We start from the raw sequence: 17,623 nt of genomic DNA, 5'->3' as shown, positions 1-17,623 counted from the left end.
AACGAGGTACAACTCCAACATTCATAACACATTGGGGCACGTACAGGGAGAGGCTTGGAGCAAGTGGAAGCAAGAGGGACGAGCTTGGTTAGGCAATTTGGCCAGCATGGACAATTTGGGCAGAGTGGCCTGCTTCCTTGCTAACGCCCAGTTTCGAGTCCTGAATTTGCAGAATGGCCAGGTGGACAAGGTGCCTGGAGTTTGACACTGTGTGGAAGCACATTGGGGAGGGAAGAGTGTGGGGCAAAACAAAAACGGAGATTCCAGGAGGCATTTTTAGTTGGAACCCTGGTCAGTTTCACCGTCTCCGGCTCCCCGGTCAGTACTTACCTCTTTTTTATCCCGGATAACGGTGATTTCCAGTTCAGTTTCTTTATGTTTCCTTATCAGCTTCTCCACATTTTCCACATCCCGACCATAGTCCAGTCCCTGCATCATCAGACTCTGGGAATAAAGACGGGCCATTAGTGGCTTGGCTTTGCTCGCGAGTGGAGTAACTCTTGTCTACGAGGGTGGGCAGCAGTGACTTTATGCTCAAACCAGTGCATCTTGACTGGACAGATAACAAACCACATGGTACAGTGCAGGTCCACAGGGAGGAACTGCAGGTGTTGGTTTACACTGGAGATAGACACAAAATGCTGGAGTAACTCAGCAGGACAGGCAGCATCACTGGAGAGAAGTAGTGGGTGGTGTTTCGGGTCGAGACCCTTCTTCAGACTGAGAATCAGGGGAGAGGGAGACACAGAGATATGGAAGGGTGAGGTGTGGAAACGAGATATCAAAGGGGATGCAGCTCCAGGAAAATGTAGAATAGATCATTGTTAGATAGGGGAAGGTGACAATGAAGCAGACAAAGATAAAATGTGCGCAAGAACGTTTTAGGAAAGGACATTCAGGCCTTCAAATGGAGTGGAATCCAGTGGAACAGTTAGCCTTGGAAATCTTGCTTTGGGACATTAGTGGGTGCAGTTCAGGAACTATGAACATTAAAACCATATCCTCTTCACTCGATGAGAGTGATGTTTAATTTCCTTTGGAGTGGCGGAGGCCTTCCCGAATGTCACCCGCCCGAAGTCTCATCAGTCAGTGGGACGGGGGAACCGGGCTGAAGGCTCGGCAGATGGCGTGACCGGGAGGGAGCTGGAGAAGTCGGACGTGAGGAGCAAGGACCGTCAGGAGGGTGAATGAACTGGGGTAATGCCTCCAACACCTTCAGGAAGGCTGCAGGAGGCGCGCCAAGATGGAAGAGGAGAGGGACGTTAGTTTGCGGGAACTGCTCCAGTACATCGAGCCCGAGGGCCGGCCGGACTTTGGACTTAGAATAACGGCGCCAATAATGGCGGTGCCCGCATGTGTAACACATGCAAAATGAATTTCACCGTGCAGTTACATAGGTGACAAATAAAGGACCGCTGAACTATTGAACTACTTCCCGCATGCGAGAGATTACTGAAGGGCTTTTAGCCTTGCCTCACTCCGCACGCTGACACGTGCAATTGAACTTGCCCCACTTGCATGGATGAGTGCAGCTTCAATAATATTCCCAATGCTTGCCGCCAAGTTCAAGTTTAAATGTATTTGTCACGTGCTCCATAAGGTGCAGTAAAATGTCATTTACCATGCAGGGTTACAATTGAAAAAGGACACAACACACAACATAATTCAACACAGACATCCACCATAGCATTCTTCACTGTGGTGGAAGGCAATACAGTTCACACAGTCCTCCTCCTCCACCTCCCTTGTTCACCCGTGGTCGGGGCCCTGAGTGGCCGCTACGGACAGCCCAATCCTCAAGCCCTCTGGCCGGGATGGTTGAAACGCCGACGTCGGGACACTCTGAGTTCCCAAATCGGCGACCTCCTTACCGGAGACCGAGGCTCCAATATATGGTAGGCCGCAGGCCGGCGGTCGGAGCGCTCCTCCGGCGACCCCCAGCGAGGGATCCCACCATGCAGTGTGTCACAGTCTGCTTGCCAGGCATCCCATCCACAATCACTCACTCTCACCACCACCAATGCACAGTCGTAACACTGTGTACCCACATAATGCATTGCAGCAACTCACTAAGATTCTCCAGGCAGCTCCGTCCAAACATATCACCTCTGCCAGCTAAAAGGACAAGGGCGGCTGAAGCATTGGAAGACCATCACCTGGAGTTAGCCCCCAAAGCCACGCTTCATCCCGACTTGGAAATTTATCACCAGTCCAGAACCAGGAGCCACAGTCTTAGAATAAAGGGGAGGCCATTTAAGACTGAGGTGAGAAAAAACGTTTTCACCCAGAGAGTTGTGAACGTGTGGAATTCCCTGCCACAGAGGGCAGTAGAGGCCAAATCACTGGATGGATTTAAGAGAGAGTTAGATAGAGCTCTAGGGGCTAGTGGAATCAAGGGATATGGGGAGAAGGCAGGCACGGGTTATTGATTGTGGACGATCAGCCATGATCACAATGAATGGCGGTGCTGGCTCGAAGGGCCGAATGGCCTCCTCTTGTACCTATTTTCTATGTTTCTATGAGACCCTTCTTCAGACTTAGGGTCTCGACCCGAAACGTCACCGCTGAGTTACTCCAGCATTTTGAGTAGACCTATTTTCTATGTTTCTATGTTTAAACTAAAACAGTGTTGTGGGTACACGAACTGAAGCAGTTGAAGAGGGCAGCTCTTCGCCACCTCCGTCAAGGGAAACCAGGGATGGACAATGAGATGTGTAGGAAGGAACTGCAGATGCAGGTTTAAAGCCTTCTCGGCCTGAAACGTCCCCGTTCCTTCTCTCCAGAGATGCTGTCTGACCTGCGGAGTTACTCCAGCTTTTTGCATCTATCGATGGACAATGATATGCCGGCTCAGCCTGTGACGCGTGTATCCGTCAGTGAGGAGTGGGTAGGTGGCTGCAGGACATGGTGGAGGAGTTGGCGGAGTTTGTGGCACGGCCCGGTCACACGGTCCTCACCTTCTCGCCCATCCTTTCTGTAATTTCGTCCATTTCTCTGATGAAGGCGTGAACCTCCAGGGCAGCGGCCAGTTCTTTCCTGTACTTTGTCAAGTTCCCTTGGAAACTGTTCCACCTGAAAGACAGACGGAGGAGGCAGTGAGCAGAGAGGACGAGCTGGACAGGGCATGTTGGAGCTGAGGGAACGAGAGGGACTTGAGATACAAAGGGCAGAGGAAAGAAGGGCATGAGGGGGACAAGGCCTGGGACCATGGCCTAGCAGAGGAGTGAGCGAGAGGGGTGAAGGAGATTCACCACCCTCTGATTCAAGACATTTCTCCTCATCTCCTGTTTAAGAAAGAACTGCAGATGCTGGTAAAATCGAAGTTAGACACAAAAAGCTGGAGTAAGTCAGCGGGTGAGGCAGCATCTTTGGAGAGAGAAGGAATTGGTCAAGATGGATCTCAACCCGAAACGTTGCCAATTGCTTCTCTCCATAGATGCTGCCTCACCCGCTGAGTTACTCCAGCTTTTTGTGTTAGAAACATAGAAACAAACAAAGTAGGTGCAGGAGTAGGCCATTCGGCCCTTCAAGCCTGCACCGCCATTCAATATGATCATGGCTGATCATCCAACTCAGTATCCTGTACCTGCCTTCTCTCCATAACCCCTGATTCCTTCAGCCACAAGGGCCACAACTAACTCCCTCATAAAATATAGCCAATGAACTGGCCTCAACTACCTTCTGTGGCAGATAGTTCCAGAGATTCACCACTCTCTGCGTGAAAAATGTTTTTCTCATCTTGGTCCTAAAGGATTTCCCCCTTTTCCTTAAACTGTGACCCCTTGTCCTGGACTTCCCCAACATCGGGAACAATCTTCCTGCATCTAGTGTTCTTCTCATCTCCTTCTTAAAAGAACAGGTTTGAAGGTTTTGTTTAAGAAGGAACTGCAGATGCTGGAAAATCGAATGAAGACAAAAATGCTGGAGAAACTCAGCGGGCGATGCAGCATCTATGGAGCGAAGGAAATAGGCAAGGTTTCGGCCCAAAACGTTGCCTATTTCCTTCGCTCCATAGATGCTGCCTCATCCGCTGAGTTTCTCCAGCATTTTTGTCTACCTTTGAAGTTTAATTGGCTTGGTAAATGTAAAAGTTGTCCCTAGTGGGTGTAGGATAGTGTTAGTGTGCGGGGATCGCTGGTCATCGTAGACCCGGTAGGCCTAAGGGCCTGTTTCCACGTTCTATCTCTAAAATAAAATAAACTAAACATCCTTTTTTGCTGAGGCTATGGCTTCTAGTCCTAGTCTCTCCCACTAGTGTAAACATCCTCTCCACATCCACTCTATCCAAGCCTTTCACTATTCTGTACGTTTCAATGAGGTCCCCCCTCATTCTTCTAAACCCCAGCGAGTACAGGCCCAGTGCCGACAAATGCTCATCATAGGTTAACCCACTCATTCCTGGGGTCTGGGGAAGATATACAATTAATGGCATGACCCTTAATGACATTGATGTACAAAGATGTCTTGTGGTCCAAGCCCATCACTCTCTGAAAGTGGCAACACAAATAGAAACATAGAAAATAGGTGTAGGAGTAGCCAGCACCGCCATTCAATATGATCATGGCTGATCATCCAAAATCAGTAACCCGTTCCTGCTTTCTCCCCATATCCCTTGATTCCGTTAGCCCCAAGAGCTAAATCTAACTCTCTCTTGAATACTTGGCCTCCACTGCCTCTGGGGCAGGGAATTCCACAGATTCACAACCCTCTGGGTGAAAAAGTTTTTCCTCATCTCAGCACTAAATGGCCTACCCCTTATTCTTAAACTGTGACCCCCTTGTTCTGGACTCCCCCAACATTGGGAAAGATTTTCCTGCATCTAGCCTGTCCAATCCCATAATGATTTTTTTGTTTCTATAAGACCCCCTCTCATGCTTCTAAACTCCAGTGAATACAAGCCCAGTCGATCCATTCTTTCATCGTATGTCAGTCCCGCCATCCTAGGAATGAACCCGGTGAACCTTCGCTGCACTCCCTCAAGGCATAGATAAGTTAGATAGTCAGAACATTTTGCTCAGGATTGAAAAATATCAAATAGTAGAAGGCTTAGCTTTAAAATTGGAGAAGCAATGTTAAAAAAGAGATATGCAGGGCAAGCGGGTGCCTAGAATGTGCAACGGTGGTTAAGGCAGATACAATAGTAGCATTTAAAAGACTTTTGGATAGGCATATGGATAGGAAGGGAATGGAGGGATATGGTTTTATGTGCAGACAGATGAGAGTTGATCTTGGCATCATGTTCAGCACATCTGTTCTTGTGCTGTACTGGTCTATGTCCTGTATCTTCCTTTCTTTTAAAATCTTTTTATACGTTTTTTTCCAAACCAAAAACAAAAGTAATGATAAACATAGCAGTGATATTGAATCATAGGGATCAGGGTTACATTAATGGCAGGTATAACCTAAATATGAGTCTAGTGTCAACATACACATTGAATATAGACCTCTCGGTCTCTATGTAAATATAGTTGTGTTTATAAGAGAACTTATATGCATAAAAACAAAAAGATAAAAACAAAAAGATTCTTCTGCAGTTGTATAGGGCTCTGGTGAGACCACATCTGGAGCATTGTGTACAGTTTTGGTCTCTTAATTTGAGGAAGGACATCCTTGTGATTGAGGCAGTGCAGCGTAGGTTCACGAGATTGATCCCTGGGATGGCGGGACTGTCATATGAGGAAATATTGAAAAGACTAGGCTTGTATTCACTGGAGTTTAGAAGGATGAGGGTGGATCTTATAGAAGCATATAAAATTATAAAAGGACTGGACAAGCTAGATGCAGAAAAAATGTTCCCAATGTTGGGCGAGTCCAGAACCAGGGGCCACAGTCTTAGAATAAAGGGGAGGACATTTAAGACTGAGGTGAGAAAAAACTTTTTCACCCAGAGAGTTGTGAATTTGTGGAATTCCCTGCCACAGAGGGCAGTGGAGGCCAAGTCACTGGATGGATTTAAGAGGGAGTTAGATAGAGCCTATATAGAGTTAGATAGGGCCCAATGGAGTCAAGGGATATGGGGAGAAGGCAGGCACGGGTTATTGATAGGGGACGATCAGCCATGATCACAATGAATGTCGGTGCTGGCTCGAAGGGCCGAATGGCCTCCTCCTGCACCTATTTTCTATGTTTCCATGTAAAAAAAAAGAGAAAAAAAGAAAAAAACAAAAAAACAAAACCCCCTAAACTAAAGGAAAAAAAAAGCAAAGCAGAATCCGGGCTGCAAAGAGTTTCAACAATTTAAGTCCCTGTTTGTCGTCAAGTCCGTTCCACCGTATAACAGTTGGAGAGGGGACAATTTATGCCATGTGAAAATGTTGAATGTTCTAACAGGCCGCATGTTTAGTTAATTCCACTGCAATCCCAACCAAATTAAGGACAACCAGAGCTCCTATTGTGATGGGCCAGCTGGTAGCTCAGTACTGGCCAGGCCAATGGTGGGATCTTTGCAAGTGTGTTGTAAGGTGATGGCTGTCTTTGCCGTGAGGCTTTGCCAGGCTCTGACACCTCATTGTGAATGTGAAGAGGAGAGGATGACCTTTCGTTCAACTGCTGCTTGCGTTGGAGGATGGTTACAAGGTCGTCTTTGTTCCTCTTCTCCAGCTTGATGGCCAGGCTGTTGATGGTCCTGATGTGGGCATCATCCACAGTCACGTCCTATGGAAGAGCACAGATGGGTCAATATTCAGGCATCACCTCAACACCACAAGATCCACCCTCGGGAATGAGCAAAACATAAAGTTGGAGGAACTCTGAAGAAGGCTTAGTCATCGAGTAATACAACGTGGAAACTGGCCTTCAACCCAACTTGCCCACATGTCCCACCTGCCTGCATTTGGCCCATATCCCTCCAAATCGGTCCTATGCATGTACCTGTCTAACTGTTTCTTAAACGTTGAGATAGTCCCAGCCTCAACCACCTCCTGGAAATTGGAGAAGTCAATGTTCAAGTCGCTAGGGTGCAGACTGCCCAAGCAGAATATGAGGTGCTGCTCCTCCAGTTTCCGGTGGTGCTCACTCTGGCCATGGAGAAGTCCCAGGACAATTCTCCCATATCCGGTAGCCCTTGCTGTCTCCTCCGCTTCTCAGCTCTCCCTCAGCCTCGGGCTCCTCCTCTTCCTTTTTCCTTTCATCTCTATGCCCCCCCCCCCCCCCCCCCCCCCACCCTACATCAGTCTGAAAAAGGGTTTCGGCCCGAAACATTGCCTATTTTCTTCGCTCCATAGATGCTGCCGCACCCGCTGAGTTTCTCCAGCATTTTTGTCTACCTTCGATTGTTCCAGCATCTGCAGTTCCTTCTTAAACACTTCCCTTCACCTTTATTGTCTCCCCGCCAAATGTTTTTTGTCACGTTTGCCAAGGGGACAATTTACTTCAGTCAATTAACTTTCCAGGGTCTGGAAGGGAACGCACTGCTGTAGATCACAGGGAGACCACACAATCTCACGGTCAGGGACAAATCCAGGTCTCTCAAGCTGAAAGTCACCTGACAGAGGTGGTAGGTTAATTTACCACTGAGAAGGGCCTGTCCCACTTAGGCCATTTTTAGGCGACTGTCATAGTCGTAGCAGGTCATCGAAAACCCCCCCTTGAACATAACATTTAAAATAGAATCGTTACTTTAACAACCTACGTCACCTGGCGACAACTACAACAGCACCTATGTCAGGGGAAGTCAAGCTACGCTCATTGGCGTCAAACTCACTGTCGCCGACTGTCTCCGAAAGGTTTTCAGCATGTTGAAAATCCAGCGGCAACCAGAAAGACGCTACGACTCTTTGGAGACTGAGGAGACGACTCACGACCATACAGGCGACACCCCGGTGACCACGTGGCAACAGCCTAGTCGCCTGTAGTTGCCTAAAAGATCGCCTAAGTGGGACAGGCCCCTGAATTGCACTAGTGTGCAGAGTAGGCGTGAAAGTGGCACCGTCGTGTCACACTTACCATTCAATGTGCAAACACTTGGGCAGACAACACAAAATTGGAGGAACAGCACATCATATTCACCTGGGCAACGTACAACCCAGCAGTATGAATATTGATTTCTCTAACTTCAAGTAACCCTCGCTTTCCCTCTCTCTCTCCATCCCCTCCCCCTATCCTAATTCTCCGACCAGTCTGACTGTCCTCATTGATAAATATTATCTTTATATACCTCGTTGTCAACTTCCCCTAGCTAACAATGATCTATTCTACATTTTCCTTGAGCTTTGTCTCCATTGATGTCTCGTTTTCACACCTTACCCGTACATATCTCCCTCTCCCCTGACTATCAGTCTGAAGAAGAGTCTCGACCCGAAACGTCATCCATTGCTTCTCTCCAGAGATGCTCCCTGTCCCGCTGAGTTCCCCCAGCATTTTGAGTTTATACCTGCTAGGCCATGGTGCTCTGAGGCCTGTACCTACCCCAGTTCCACGGAACTTATTGAGCTTCTTCTGCAACTGTAAGCAGTGTTCATAGTCCTTGCCAACGTCTCCCACACTGATCATCACCTCCTGCAAGTGGACAGAAAGAAACACAAAATAATGACAAACGCAAAATTCAGCTCCGGTGAAGTGTTTGCTGCGCAAAGGTGAGTCTGCTTCCTCGTGAACGTGACTGTGTGACCCACTGCGCATTTCCAGCATCTTCTGCTTTTATTATAAAATATTCAACCTTCGTTCAGTCCCTGATCAATTTTCTGCATAGGGAGCCCCAATATAAATAATCAGGCACAGAAAAACTTAAGAACCGAATAAAGCGACATCGGTAGGCTGCATCTCCGAGTCGAGACCCCTACGCTGCATTGCCTCAATCATAAGGATGTCCTTCCTAATTTGAGGAAGGACATCCTTGTGATTGAGGCAGTGCAGCGTAGGTTCACGAGATTGATCCCTGGGATGGCGGGACTGTCATATGAGGATAGATTGAAAAGACTAGGCTTGTATTCACTGGAGTTTAGAAGGATGAGGGGGTATCTTTCAGAAACATATACAATTATAAAAGGACTGGACAAGTTAGATGCAGGAAAAATGTTCCCAATGTTGGGCGAGTCCACAACCAGGGGCCACAGTCTTAGAATAAAGGGGAGGTCATTTGAGAAAAAACTTTTTCACCCAGAGAGTTGTGAATTTGTGGAATTCCCTGCCACAGAGGGCAGTGGAGGCCAAATCACTGGATGGATTTAAGAGAGAGTTAGATAGAGATCTAGGGGTTGGTGGAATCAAGGGATATGGGGGGAAGGCAGGCACGGGTTATTGATTGGGGACGATCAGACATTATCACAATGAATGGCGGTGCTGGCTCGAAGGGCCGAATGGCCTCCTCCTGCACCTATTTTCTATGTTTCTATGAGACCCTTCTTCAGACTTAGGGTCTCGACCCGATACGTCACTGCTGAGTTACTCCAGCATTTTGTGTCTATCTTCGGTTTAAACCAGCACCAGCAGTTCCTTCCTAGACATGGGTGTAGAGATCTATTTAAAAATACGGTAACACCAGATGCTTGCTTAATAACTTAATAACTTGGGCAGTTACAACTATTCCAGTTGTCCAGCCGAGAGGTTGCGTTTGTGGTAGCCGAGAACCTCTGGACTCCATAAAGACAGTCATTCTGTGAAACCTGGTCTCCGCGCAAGAATTACACTGCAACTCCACCAGAAGACTGGAAGGACTAAAGGTTATGACAAAAGGAAACTGAAGAATTCCCGCCGCTCCTACCTTTTCTCTGATCCATGCTTCGACTTGCTCGACTTTTTGCAGGAATTCCAGGAAATCCCGGTTTTCCTCCAACATTTTGCCGCGTGCAGCCACCGCTACCTTCAGCTGTTCCCAACTGTCCAGGAGCTGCCGCAAACTGCGGTGGATTTCGTTGGATTTGGGATGATGGCCCGATAGTAGCAATTCACCTATCTTCAGTGGCAACATACAAAGGGCACAGTTAGGGTAACATACTCAAAGTGACACCAAAGAAACAGAACAGTGACAGACACCTTAGGAAGGGCTGGGCTGGGAAGTGTCAGGGCTGGGAACTAGAACAGACCAACATCTGAAGGGCCTGTCCCACTTTCACAACCTAATTCATGACCTTTTTTTACTCGTGGACATTTTTCATCAGGCTAGAAAAAACGCCCCAACCTACTTGATGCCACTAGTACCTACGACTAGCAACACGGCCCGCTACGACCTACCTACGACCTCGTGACGACTATGAGTCAAGGGCAAACACGGCAGAGGTCAAGTCAAGTCAAGTCAAGTCAAGTTTATTTGTCACATACACATACGAGATGTGCAGTGAAAAGAAAGTGGCAATGCTCGCGGACTTTTGTGCAAAAGACAAACAACAAAACAACCAAACAAATTATAAACACAATCATAACACACATATTCTTTTACATAATAAATAATGGAAGGAAAAACGTTCAGTAGAGTTAGTCCCTGGTGAGATAGGCGTTTACAGTCCGAATTGCCTCTGGGAAGAAACTCAAAAAGAAAAAAAAAAGGTTGTGAATTAGGTCGTGAATGTGAGACAGGCCCTTAACTCAGAGACTAGGGAGACATCTGTTAAGCCATGGAAAACATGAAGATATTCGATAGGATGGTCTCTGGGGTAAAGCAAACCTGCATGAGACAGGTTCACTTGCACCTCCTCCAACCTCATCGACTGTATCCGCTGTTCCAGGTGTCAACTTCTCTACATCGGCGAGACCAAGCGCAGGCTCGGCGATCGTTTCGCTGAACACCTACGCATAAACCTACCTGATCTCCCGGTGGCTCAGCACTTCAACTCCCCCTCCCATTCCTAATCTGACCTTTCTGTCCTGGGCCTCCTCCATTGTCAGAGTGAAGCCCAGCGCAAATTGGAGGAGCAGCACCTCATATTTCGCTTGGGTAGTTTACACCCCAGCGGTATGAACATTGACTTCTCTAACTTCAGATAGAGGCCTTGTTTTCTCTCTCCATCCCCTTCCCCTTCCCAGTTCTCCCACTAGTCTCACTGTCTCCGACTACAATCTATTGTTGTCCCGCCCCTCCCCCGACATCAGTCTGAAGAAGGGTCTCGACCCGAAACGTCCCCCATTCCTTCTCTCCAGAGACGCTGCCTCACCCGCTGAGTTAGTCCAGCATTTTGTGCCTACCTGCATGAGACAGATCCAGAGTTGCAACAAGTTGCAGATTACATTTAATCCCTAATAAATACAAAGGACTGAGACGAAGTATACTGCAGCTGATGACAATTGCTGCTCTATCTTGGGCTGCTTCTCTGAATGATAAAGAGGGCTAACCTGTTACCCTTTCAGTGTCATTAGAGAAATTGCTGCAATCATGACTGAGGATCGGACGTAAGGTTTAGCCATTAGTTTAGTTTAGAGATACAACGCAGAACCAGGCCCATCAGCCCACCGAGTCCGCACCGACCAGCGATCTCCGCACATTAACACTACCCTACACACACTAGGGACAATTTACAATTTACAGAAGCCAATTAACCTGCAAACCTGTACGTCTTTAGAGTGTGGGGGGAAATCAGAGATCCTGGTAAAATCCACACAGGCCAGGTGGAGAACGTACAAACTCCGTACAGACAAGTAACTCGTAGTCAGGATGGAACCCGGGTCTCTGGCGCTGTAAGGCAGCAACTCTACTGCTGCGCCACTGTGCCGCCATTAATGACACTGGCTGAACAAGAGGTTTTTAATTACGTGGGAGGTTGTCACACAAGCCACGTCGAAGAGGAGCAGCCGCAACTCATTAAATGAATTTCATTGTGGAAAGATAATTAGATTCTCACATGGATAAAGGAAGAAGGTCCTGACCTCAGTAACATTTGTAATAATAGCCTGGTGGGCCAGGATCTCAGCCTCAAAGGCCTGGTGCTTCTGTAGCAGCTTCAGTTTGCCCTGCAGGTCGCTGATGTCTGTAGAGGTATTATCCTTTAATTTCTGCATCCTTTCCGTGATCCAGCCCTTCTCCTAGAAAATGAAATACAGATAGAAATTTTTTGTTTAGTTTAGTTCAGAGAAACTGCGCATAAACAGGCCCTTCGGCCCACCGAGTCCGCTCACACCAGCGATCCCCACACATTGACACTACCCTACACTAGGCACAACTTCACATTCACACCAAGCCAATTAGCCTACAAACCTGCACGTCTTTGGAGTGTGGGAGAGAACCGAAGATCTTGTAGAAAACCCACGCAGGTCACGGGGAGAACGTGCAAACTCCGTACAGACAGCACCCAAAGTGAGGATCGAACCCGGATCTCTGGTGCTGTGAGGCAACAACTCTACCGCTGCACACTAGTAGGCCGGAGTAGGCCGGAGTAGGCCGGAGTAGGCCTTGTAGGCCGGTAGTAGGCCGGAGGATCCTTACACAGGATTCTTGGCTTGACATTACACACTCCTCCCTTCCTGATTTTTGTGCTCTCTCCTTTTTATACTTTCAGAAAAAATATTCACCAATATTTCACATTCCGTGATGAATTTAGCTTCAAGATTCATCTGCAATTCCATTTCTCCATCTGATACTTATCCCGAATTCCCTCTTGCCTTTTAACACTGAATGGTAATCATCTAGTTAATGTGGCAGAACATGTTGAAGTGCTTCAGAGTATCAACTGAATCAGGTCAGGCAGCAACTGGATAATTATATCCAGGTATGAGGTATAGATGGGGTAAACGCAGACAGGCATTGTCCCAGGGAAGGAGAATCAAGAACCAGACGGCGTAGGTTTAAGGTGAGAGCTATAAAATTTAATACAATAGACAATAGACAATAGATGCAGGAGTAGCACCTTCAGGCCAGCACCGCCATTCATTGTGATCATGGCTGATCATCTACATTCAGTACCCCGTTCCTGCCTTCTCCCCATACCCCTTGATTCCACTATCTTTAAAAGCTCTATCTAACTCCCTCTTGACACAATCCAGAGAATTGGCCTCCATCGCCCTCTGTGGCAGAGAATTTCACAGATTCACAACTCTCTGGGTGAAAAAGTTTTTCCTCATCTCCGTTCTAAATGGCCGACCCCTTATTCTTAAACTGTGGCCCCTGGTTCTGGATTCCCCAACATCGGGAAGGTTATTAAGGAGGTGCCAGAAGCCTGGAGGGTGGCTAATGTTGTGCCTCTATTCAAGAAGGGCTGCAGGGAAAAGGCTGGGAACTATAGGTCAGTGAGCTTAACATCTGGGGTGGAAGATTGCAACCTTCACGTGGCCCACCCTGTTTCGACTAATACAAGATACAAGATAGATTTATTCATCACATGTGCCAGATGGCACAGTGAAATGAAATTCCCATACAGCCATACAATAAAAAAAGGGACTCAACACACTATAGAATTTAACATAAAACATCCCCACAGCAGAATCAAAGTTTCCCACTGTGTGGGAAGGCACCAAAGTCAGTCTCTTCCTCCATTGTTCCCCGTGGTCAGGGCCTCCCCAAGCCCTCCACAGTTGCCGCTACGGGCGGCCCGATGTCCAGGACCGCTCGCCGAGGTGATACAAGTCCGACGTCGGGGCTGCGGGACGTCCTCAGCGACGTGGACACCAGAGTCGGCCCCCTCCTACCGGAGTCTGCGGCTTCCAAAGTCCATAGACCGCGCCGGGTGGAGACTGCTGCTGTAGACACTCTGCAAGGAGCCCCAGGACTCCACAATGTTGTTCAGTGCCGCCTGCATTGGAAGCTCTCCGCACCAGGGCTCCACGATGTTGGAGCAACGGCCCAACGCTCCAGAGCTCCAAACGGCGACACAGGTAGGCATCGCCCGCTCCGCGGTGACTCCAGCGCTGCGCCGCCGCTGTAGCAGCCCTGGTCCGGTTCCCGGTCCCCAGCAGGAAAGGCCGCTCCGATCCAGCTGGTAGGCCGCGAGGTGGGGGGCGAGGACGCGACTCGGAGAAATAGTCGCGTCCCCGCCAGGAAGAGACTGGGAAACGGTTTCCCCCTTACCTTGCCCCCCTCCCCCACATAGAAAAGTTAAAGTTTCCCCCTAAAACAGACTTTGGACTAACTAAAAATTAAAAAAAAGATAGAAATGACAGACAGGCTGTAGGTAGAGGCTGCTGCCAGTGCAATCAACCTGGCACGCACAAACAGAAGATCAAACAGAACAAGTTGTCCTACAACTTTAGGCTGTGCACGCCATACGCAAGAAGAGCTTAATATCTGTGGTTGGAAAGTTATTGGAGAGTATTCTGAGGGATAGGATATACATGCATTTAGATAGACAAGGGCTGATTTGGGACAGTCAGCATGGTTTTATATGTGGGAGGTTGTGTCTCACTAAAAAATCTGATTGGGTTTTTTGAAGATGCACCCAAAAAGGTCGATGAAGACAGTGCTGTCGATGTTGTGTACATGGATTCAACATGGTTCCACATGGTAGGCTGCTCTGGAAGGTTAGATCACATGGGATCCAAGGAGAGATAGCTGAATGGCATAGAAAGTTGGCTTCATGGAAGGAAGCAGATGGTGATGGTGGAAGGCTGCTGCTTGTGACTAGTGGTGTGCCTCAGGGTTCGGTGCTGGGCCCATTGCTGTTTGTCATCTATATCAATGATTTGGATGAGAACGTACATGGCAAGGTTAGCAATTTTGCTGATGATACAAAAGTGGGTGGTATTGTAGCTAGAGAAGATGGTTGTCAAAAATTGCAGCAGGATCTTGTTCGGTTGGCCAGGTGGGCTGAGGAATGGTTGATGGAATTTAATACAGAGAGACGCGAGGTGTTGCATTTTGGGAGCACTAACATGGGCAGAACCTCCAGAGTGAATGGTAGGGCTCTGGGAGTGTTGTGGGGCAGAAGTATCGGTAATTAGTTTGTTGAAAATGGCATTACGGGCAGATAAGGTAGACAAAAAATCTTTTGGCACGTTGGCCTTCATCAGTCAGAGCATTGAGTTTAGAAGTTGGGAGGTCATGTATGCAGTTGTATTGCTGAGGCCGCATCTAGAGTATTGTGTCTAGTTTTGGGCACCATGTTATAGACAATAGACAATAGACAATAGATGCAGGAGTAGGCCATTTGGCCCTTCGAGCCAGCACCGCCATTCATGACTGATCATCCACAATCAGTACACCGTTCCTGCCTTCTCCCCATATCCCCTGACTCCGCTACCTTTAAGAGCCCTATCTAGCTCTCTCTTGAAAGCATCTGGAGAACCTGCCTCCACCGCCCTCTGAGGCAGAGAATTTCACAGACCCACAACTCTCTAAGAAAAATTGTTTCCTCGTCTCTGTTCTAAATGGCTTACTCCTTATTCTCAAACTGTGGCCCCTGGTTCTGGACTACCCCAACATCGGGAACATGTTTCCTGCCTCATGCTAATGTCCAAACCCTTAACAATCTGCTTGTTATAGGACCAATGTTGTCAAGCTGGAAAGGGTGCAGAGAAGATTCACGAGGATGTTGCCAGGACTCGAGGGCCTGAGCGATAAGGAGAGGTTGAGCAGGCTTGGACTCTATATCTTGAAGCGCAGGAGGATGAGGGTGATCTAATAGAGGTGTATAAAATCATGAGGGAATAGACGCACAGAATCTCTTGCCCAGAGAAGGGCAACCGAGAACCCTAGAACATAGGTTTAAGGTGAGGGGGAAAAGATTTAATAGGAATTTGAGGGGTAATGTTTTCACACAAAGAATGGTGGGTGTATGGAATGAGCTGCTGGAGGAGGTAGTTGAGATAGGTACTATTGCAACGTTTAAGAAACATTTAGGCAAGTACATGGATAGACAGGTTTACAGGGATACAGGCCAAATGCAGGCAGGTGGGACGTGTAGGTGGGACATGTTGGCCGGTGTGGGCAAGTTGGGCTGAAGAGGGAATAGGCAACGTTTCAGGTCGAGACCCTTCTTCAGACTGATGTGATGAGTGATTGGGCTCATTAGGCTAGAGGCAAGTGCGTTTTGAATAGGCAGAAACTTTTAAAGGGTGGGAAAATGGAAACGCAAGGAGGGCGATATATTAATTGAGCATTGAGCTGACAAGGATATGGGCGAGGTTCAGCAGCAGATGAGTTAAAGCTGGTGTATGTTGTTGTGTCACTACACTATTCAAGAACAGCAAGGGGTTGAATGTTGTTAAAGAGCTAAGGGCCTGTCCCACGAGCATGCGGCAAGCGCGACCTAACATGGTCGCTTGAACCTTACGGCCTCGCGGGGCTGGTCCCACTTCGATCGCCAGAGCCGTATGGAGTTGTGTGGAGCTGGTCCCGACATTTTGCAGGGCTCTGAAAAACTGACAGTCCAAAAATTCCGCGCGGCAACGACCTGCTGGCCCGCAGCCGCATAGAAGGCATACGCAGCGTCTCAACGCCGTACGCACCGTCTTGACGGCGTACGCCTAGCGCGGACTTCCCGCGGACTTCACTCGAACTTCACGTCAACTCGTATGGGATCACTCGACCTCTGCGCGGCCCCCGCTTCCGGTTTGGTCGCGCCTGCCGCATGCAGTCACGTGCTCGTGGAACATGCCCTTGAGATAGAGGTCTTAGCGATAGCGGAGTTAAGTGATATGGAGGGAAGGCAGGAACGGGATACTGATTGTGAATGATCAGCCATGATCACATTGGCCTACTCCTGCACCTATTGTCTAATGTGTATAGTTCTCCTAGTGCCGGCCATATCCATCCATCAGCAACCAACATCACCAAAACAGTCCGCCTGGAGCGTTAACAAGAACAGTTTGCTCAGTCTGCCTGAACCTATCTGATCTCCTGGTTAACTCCCCTTCCCATTCCCACACTGACCTTTCTGTCCTGGGCCTCCTCCACTGTCAGAGTGAGACTAAACGCAAATTGGAGGAACAGCACCTCATATTTCACTTGGGCAGCTAACACCCCAGTGATATGAATATTGACTTCTCTAACTTCAAGTAATCCCGACATTCCCTCTCTCTCCATCCCTCCCCCATCCGAGTCGCACCAGCTTCTCATTATCACCTGGCAAACAGCTAACAAAGGCCTATTTCCTTTATCATCGTTACTTGTTTGCACATCTTTCATTCATTTATTCTTTTTCTCTCGACTTCATTGCCGATATCTCTCGTTTCCTTTTCCCCTGACTCTAGTCTGAAGAGGTTCAGATTCTGACCTTGGCAAATTGCAGAGAAACTACAGGCAGTTCTGATTATTTGAGCAGACGAGGGCAGTGGATCGCTGGTGTGAGCAGTGCCCAGAGTCACAGATATTTCACATAGGAACTGAAGATACAGTAATAGCCCTGTCCCACGGTGCGAGTTCATTCCAAGAGCTCTCCCGAGTTAAAAGAAAAATCAAACTCGTGGTAAGCACGGAGAATGAACGTAGCGGGTACGTCAGAGCTCGGGGACGTCTCTTAGCGCTAACGGCAGGTACTCGGGAAGACTCGCTAACGGCAGGTAAGCACGGGAAGACTCGTGAAGATTTTTCAACACGATGAAAAATGTCCACGAGATCCCCGAGTACCGACGAGTGGCCATTACCGTAAATCTCCGAGTTTGAATCAGGGCAAACTAAGCAGAACTCTTGGAATGAACTCGTACCATGGGACAGGGCTTTAAAAATAGTCAAAGCATACTGGCTGTATCATAGGCAGCTTTTTGTTGTACTATATACACAAGCGACCAATCTTTAATTTTTTTGTAGTTTCTTTTAAAATCTGTT

General features: G+C 48.1%; 1 protein-coding gene across 1 annotated transcript in view; it reads right to left on the bottom strand.

Annotated features, from left to right (window-relative positions):
* sptbn5 (spectrin, beta, non-erythrocytic 5) overlaps nucleotides 1–17,623 on the bottom strand; it is a 217,314-nt gene that overhangs the window by 25,168 nt on the left and 174,523 nt on the right. The window contains exons 38-43 of the mRNA XM_055641059.1: nucleotides 11,797–11,952; nucleotides 9,701–9,892; nucleotides 8,407–8,496; nucleotides 6,536–6,654; nucleotides 2,958–3,072; nucleotides 331–444 (exon numbers count right to left, since the gene is read on the bottom strand). Of these exons, the coding sequence (XP_055497034.1) occupies nucleotides 331–444; nucleotides 2,958–3,072; nucleotides 6,536–6,654; nucleotides 8,407–8,496; nucleotides 9,701–9,892; nucleotides 11,797–11,952 (786 nt within the window). The remainder of the gene's footprint in view (nucleotides 1–330; nucleotides 445–2,957; nucleotides 3,073–6,535; nucleotides 6,655–8,406; nucleotides 8,497–9,700; nucleotides 9,893–11,796; nucleotides 11,953–17,623) is intronic.

The sequence above is a fragment of the Leucoraja erinacea genome, chromosome 9, assembly GCF_028641065.1.
Source record: "Leucoraja erinacea ecotype New England chromosome 9, Leri_hhj_1, whole genome shotgun sequence".
Lineage (NCBI taxonomy): Eukaryota > Metazoa > Chordata > Chondrichthyes > Rajiformes > Rajidae > Leucoraja > Leucoraja erinaceus.
This window is presented reverse-complemented; position numbering and strand designations above follow the sequence as displayed.